This window comes from Hyla sarda, chromosome 5 (assembly GCF_029499605.1).
Source record: "Hyla sarda isolate aHylSar1 chromosome 5, aHylSar1.hap1, whole genome shotgun sequence".
Lineage (NCBI taxonomy): Eukaryota > Metazoa > Chordata > Amphibia > Anura > Hylidae > Hyla > Hyla sarda.
The window spans coordinates 90,216,829-90,223,530 of NC_079193.1; the positions used below are offsets into that span (position 1 = coordinate 90,216,829).

General features: G+C 43.9%; 1 protein-coding gene across 1 annotated transcript; it reads right to left on the reverse strand.

Moving 5' to 3' along the window:
• Positions 1–3,494: 3,494 nt before the first annotated feature.
• On the reverse strand, positions 3,495–6,471 carry LOC130273327 (protein spinster homolog 1-like). Its single transcript, XM_056519917.1, has 2 exons — positions 6,375–6,471; positions 3,495–5,069 (listed from the first exon to the last, which is right to left on the reverse strand). The coding sequence occupies exon 2, from the start codon at positions 5,042–5,044 to the stop codon at positions 3,530–3,532; it is 1,515 nt and encodes a 504-aa protein (XP_056375892.1). The 5' UTR covers positions 5,045–5,069; positions 6,375–6,471; the 3' UTR covers positions 3,495–3,529.
• Positions 6,472–6,702: the final 231 nt, after the last annotated feature.

Below are 6,702 nucleotides of genomic sequence, written 5' to 3' on the forward strand. Positions count from 1 at the left end.
CTGTACAGAGACATTACTGTTTATATTAACTCTGAACTGTGATGTCACTGTGCAAATTTACCCTGTATTGTCACTCGCAGTGCAAGGTAAATATGTACAGTGGCATTAGGGTATACAGGCTTAATATATACAGTGATGTCACAGTGCAGTGTAAGTATCAACAGTGATGTTGCAGTATAGAGATAACACACAGTGATGTTACAGTTCAGAGATAATATACACAGTGATGTCACAGTACAGGGATAATACACACAGTGATGTCACAGTACAGGGATAATACACACAGTGATGTCACAGTACAGGGATAATATACACAGTGATGTTACAGTACAGGGATAATATACACAGTGATGTCACAGTACAGGGATAATACACAGTGATGTCACAGTACAGGGATAATACACAGTGATGTCACAGTACAGGGATAATACACACAGTGATGCCACAGTACAGAGATAATACACACAGTGATGTCACAGTACAGAGATAAAACACACAGTGATGTCACAGTACAGGGATAATACACAGTGATGTCACAGTACAGAGATAATACACACAGTGATGTCACAGTACAGGGAGGGATAATATACACAGTGATGTCATAGTACAGGGATAATACACAGTGATGTCACAGTACAGGGATAATACACAGTGATGTGACAGTACAGAGATAATACACACAGTGATGTCACAGTACAGGAATAATACACAGTGATGTCACAGTACAGGAATAATACACAGTGCTGTCACAGTACAGGAATAATATACAGTAATGTCACAGTACAGGAATAATACACAGTGATGTCACAGTACAGGGATAATATACAGAGTGATGTCACAGTACAGGAATAATACACAGTGATGTCACAGTACAGGGATAATACACACAGTGATGTCACAGTACAGAGATAATACACACAGTGATGTCACAGTACAGGGATAATATACACAGTGAGGTCACAGTACAGGGATAATACACACAGTGATGTCACAGTACAGGGATAATATACACAGTGATGTCACAGTACAGGGATAATACACACAGTAATGTCACAGTACAGGGATAATATACACAGTGATGTCACAGTACAGGGATAATATACACAGTGATGTCACAGTATGGGGATAATACACAGTGATGTCACAGTACAGGCATAATGCACAGTGATGTCACAGTACAGAGATAATACACACAGCGATGTCACAGTACAGGGATAATACACAGTGATGTCACAGTACAGAGATAATACACAGTGATGTCACAGTACAGGGAGGGATAATATGCACAGTGATGTCATAGTACAGGGATAATACACAGTGACGTCACAGTACAGGGATAATACACAGTGATGTCACAGTACAGAGATAATACACACAGTGATGTCACAGTACAGGAATAATACACAGTGATGTCACAGTACAGGAATAATACACAGTGCTGTCACAGTACAGGAATAATACACAGTGATGTCACAGTACAGGAATAATACACAGTGATGACACAGTACAGGAATAATACACAGTGATGTCACAGTATAGGGATAATATACAGAGTGATGTCACAGTACAGGGATAATATACAGAGTGATGTCACAGTACAGGGATAATACACAGTGATGTCACAGTGCAGAGATAATACACAGTGATGTCACAGTACAGGGATAATACACAGTGATGTCACAGTACAGGGATAATACACACAGTGATGTCACAGTACAGGGATAATACACACAGTGATGTCACAGTACAGGGATAATATACAGAGAGATGTCACAGTACAGTTATAATATACAGAGTGATGTCACATTGCAAGGATAATACACAGTGATGTCACATTACAGGGATAATACACACAGTGATGTCACAGTACAGGGACAATACACAGTGATGTCACAGTACAGAGATAATACACAGTGATGTCACAGTACAGGGATAATACACAGTGATGTCACAGTACAGGGATAATACACACAGTGATGTCACAGTACAGGGATAATACACAGAGTGACGGCACAGTACAGAGATAATACACAGTGACGTCACAGTACAGGGATAATACACAGTGATGGCACAGTACAGAGTTAATACACAGTGATGTCACATTACAGGGATAATACACAGAGTGATGGCACAGTACAGAGATAATACACAGTGATGTCACAGTACAGGGATAATACACAGTGATGTCACAGTATAACCATCTCACAGCCGGACCACCATGTAATTTCAGCAGAAAATAAAGCAGGGCCTTATGTTCAAGTTTCGCCTAAGGCCTCACAAAGTCTAGAGCCGCCTCTGGTCAGCCCTACCATGGGACCCGGTGGGACCATAAGTCCCAGGTGGCACTTTTAAGGGGCGGCATTTTGCTGCCCCCTTTTTTTTTGTGCCTAGTAGGTTCATGGTAGGGTTGGCGCCGACGCTGCTCACTGTTCTAAATCAGCTGCGAAGTATAATAGCGCAGTGGGCACTTTAGACAGTGAGTCTGCCTTCGGCCGACCGGGATCTGACGAGGGACGTCGCACAAGTGACGTACTTCTGCAGACCCGCTCAGGAGGACGCCAGTGACGTCACTCGTCAGGCCGCTGCCGGAGAGGAGAAGCGCTGTGCAGGGCAGGTAAGTGTGTCTCTGTGTGTGTCTGTGTCTGTCTGTGTGTTTGGGGGGGCTATGGCTACCTAATGTGAGGAAACTATGCTACCTAATGTGGGGAAACTATGTTACCTAATGTGGGGAATCTGTGCTACCTAATGTGGGGAAAGTATGCTACCTAATGTGGGGAAAGTATGCCACCTAATGTGGGGAAGCTATGCTACCTAATCTGGGGAATCTGTGCTACCTAATGTGGGCAAACTATGCTACCTAATGTGGGGAAACTATGTTACCTAATGTAGGGAAACTATGTTACCTGATGTGGGGAATCTGTGCTACCTAATGTGGGGAAACTATGCTACCTAATGTGGGGAAACTATGTTACCTAATGTGGGGAATCTGTGCTACCTAATGTGGGGAAACTATGTTACCTAATGTGGGGAATCGGTGCTACCTATTGTGGGGAACTATGCTACCTAATGTGGGCAAACTATGCTACCTAATGTGGGAAAACTGCTACCTAATGTAGGGAATCTATGCTACCTAATGTGGGGAAACTATGCTACCTAATGTGAGGAAACTATGCTACCTAATGTGGGGAATCTATGCTACCTAATGTTGGGAATCTATGCTACCTAATGTGGGGGGTTTGAATCAGCTGCGGCATATGGGAGGCCTTAATAAATAATTAGAAACTTATACAGCAAGTGACATATGGGGGTCCACCTGAGTAAGTGACACATGGAGGGGGGGTGCTGAACAATTGATGTTTTGGGGGGGGGGGGGCACAGGCACATTCTTTGCACAAGGGCCCTCTGCTGTCTGTGTCCGCCCCTGGGTAGAGAATAAGGGGTAAAGTGGAACATAGAACAAATGCAGTTATTTTTTTCTTAATTTTTTTTTAATGAAGTAAACCAGATAAAGGTAAGCAATGACTTTTCCTCAGTCTGAAGCACGGTCCTCATCGGCAGGAAGCAGTGAGGAGGAGGAGGATGACGGAGGTTCTGATTCCATCTCTGCTTCTTTTTCGTCCCTCTCTATATATAGGGCCGTGGCCATGAAGAAGGCCCCTCCGATGACTGCCATTATGGTGCAGGTCATGAGGGCATACTCCAGGCTGCGGTATTTCAGAAGAGGGGATTTGGCATATCCTCGTTCGTAGGTGTCAGATATCAGGCCGATGAGGTACGGGCTGCCGGCGTCACCTAGGAGGTGATAGATTGTCATCTGCACGGCCAGGGCTGAAGATCTCCTCCACGGAGTTACTACTTTTAGTATAATGTCAGATATGAGGGTGAAATTTACTGACAGAAGCGTCTCTCCGATGAAGATGAAGATGTTGGTGGCAACGAGGCTGATGTTGCCAAAAGTCAATGCCAACAGAAGAAAAGGGGCGGAGAGCATCATCGCGCATCCACACACAAGCGGGTCCGCCCGTGGGTTGGATTTGCGATATCTTTTACTTATCTCCGTCCCTGCTACAACTCCCAGAATGCCGGAAACGACTGTAACCACACCAAATATTAGGATGTCGTGATAGTCACAAGGTTCAGCACGGCAAGGGTCCTTCTCTTGTAGGAGTGTTCGTGCGTGGGTCAGGTATGACGGACCCCATACACCTATGGCTCCCACTATGAAGGATACAGCCGTCGATCCCATGGTGGTTAACATGAAGCTTCGATTTTTAAATAGTTTTTTCAGATCTGCCGCCCATTTGGCAAACTTCTGGGATTTGTTGTTCTTCTTCCCGTTTGTAGTCATTCTTGGAAGCTCCTTTGTGACCAAAATCATCAAAGCCACAGCTATGAGGCCCAGGCCAGGGGTGACCCGAAATGCCCAGTGCCAATCGCCCCTTGCTGCATCAGTCACTTTGGGCCCGATGATGTATCCTAGTCCGCAGCCTACAGGTATGACGGAGTAAAACACGTTCAGCATGCGGGTCCGCTGGTCACTTGTAAAAAGGTCTGCAATGATGGAGGGGGCGATGGTGCAGAAAGTTGCCTCTCCGGCTCCAACCAGCCCACTTGTCAGCAGGAAGAGCAGAAAGTACCCGTCAGGGATGAATGACAGGGTAAGTGTCATGCTCAGCCAAACGATGACTCCTGCGCAAACAGTATATTTCTTATTACAGTGGTCGCCCAAATATCCGGCAATTGGTGCGACCAGCACGTAGCTTCCAATGAACAATGTATTCAATAAGCCGGACAGACTAGCATTGGTGTCATATGCTTTCTGTATATAAGGCAGCACCCCCGCCACGCTGGAGCGATTTGCATAGATAAGCAAATTAACAAAGGCGAGGATCACTACGGTGATGATGGAACGTGCGGTGGACATCACGCTTAGAGATGGCAGGTTCTGCCTCTCAGGGATATCGCCCTTTTCTACATCCATATCACTATGGTCCTCCATTGCTTCTTCCTCCTCCTTCAGCAATGGGTCTTGTGGAGAGGCCATGGTCACAGGTCAGAGCCTGAAAACACTAGAGAGAGAGAGATAAGTGAAGACATTAGACAACATGTCATCATTCCTGTCATTATACAATAGATCCTTCATACAGAGCAGAAATGTCCAGCACAGAACCACAAGATAACACTAAGACCATCACAGCCTCAGAAGAAGACGCTTCTCTATAAGTGTTATATATGGAGACGTCTTCCCTGAGGTTACCAATGTCTGATAACCCTGAACCTGTCCGGTCCTAGTAATATCTGATAACCCTGAACCTGTCCGGTCCTAGTAATATCTGATAACCCTGAACCTGTCCGGTCCTAGTAATATCTGATAACCCTGAACCTGTCCGGTCCTAGTAATATCTGATAACCCTGAACCTGTCCGGTCCTAGTAATATCTGATAACTTTGAACCTGTCCGGTCCTAGTAATATCTGATAACCCTGAACCTGTCCGGTCCTAGTAATATCTGATAACTTTGAACCTGTCCGGTCCTAGTAATATCTGATAACCCTGAACCTGTCCGGTCCTAGTAATATCTGATAACCCTGAACCTGTCCGGTCCTAGTAATATCTGATAACCCTGAACCTGTCCGGTCCTAGTAATATCTGATAACCCTGAACCTGTCCGGTCCTAGTAATATCTGATAACCCTAAACCTGTCCGGTCCTACTAATATCTGATAACCCTAAACCTGTCCGGTCCTAGTAATATCTGACAACCCTGAATCTGTCCTAGTAATGGCGGATTATAAGGGCTTGGCTGTATGGTCACTGGGCCATGTGAACTTCATACTGTAGATACAATTGGGCTATCCTGCTATATACATTTACTAATAATGAACCTACCCCACCTCATTGGGATCTATCCATCCCCTATATGACTTTCTGCCACTAGTTGATTTGAAAATTTTCCCTTTCGGAGTACCCGGAGTATTTCTATTGTTAGTACACACAGAATTCTATTATATAATATTAGATTTAAGCCCTAATCTTTCTGTTATTCTTTTACTACACCACCAAATCTTTCTCATAGACTTATATCTTTTAGAACTTCATGAATTAGGACTCTTTTTCTTGGGGGCTTTTTTGGGCATAATTGCATTTTAGCAGTTTTGCAAGAAAAAGCTCTGGTCATGATACTATCTGTGCGTTTTATTATGTTTAATGCCTAAGCCAAGTATTGTCACAATGCTATGAGGAATATAACTTTTGTTATTTCTTTTGGAAATTAATTTCTTGTTTTTTTTTGCTAAAAAAAAAAGCAACAGCAATAAAAAAAAACTGTCAAACAAAAAGCCCTGTGTATGTATGAATAGAAGAGGCTGAGACTTACCTTGTGGTTCTCTCTTCAGACAAGGAACGGTCAAAATCTTGAATTCTCTATCGCAAATAGAAACTCTCTAACAAACACTTTGCACCACAGGTTGTGAATGCAAAACACACTGAAGAGACTGCAGCCGGCGCGCACCTCCTTGTACAGCTTACGGTGACATCATCACAAGCATGTGTGACATCACAGGGTTCTAAACCATCTTCAGGTATGTGTATATCTGTATAGTAAATGTGAGTAGCCATATTAGTCCAGTGATGCAGATTGTAATACCTTTTTTATTGGACTAACAGAATTTTGTAGAGACAAACTTTTGGGATTCCTCCCTGAT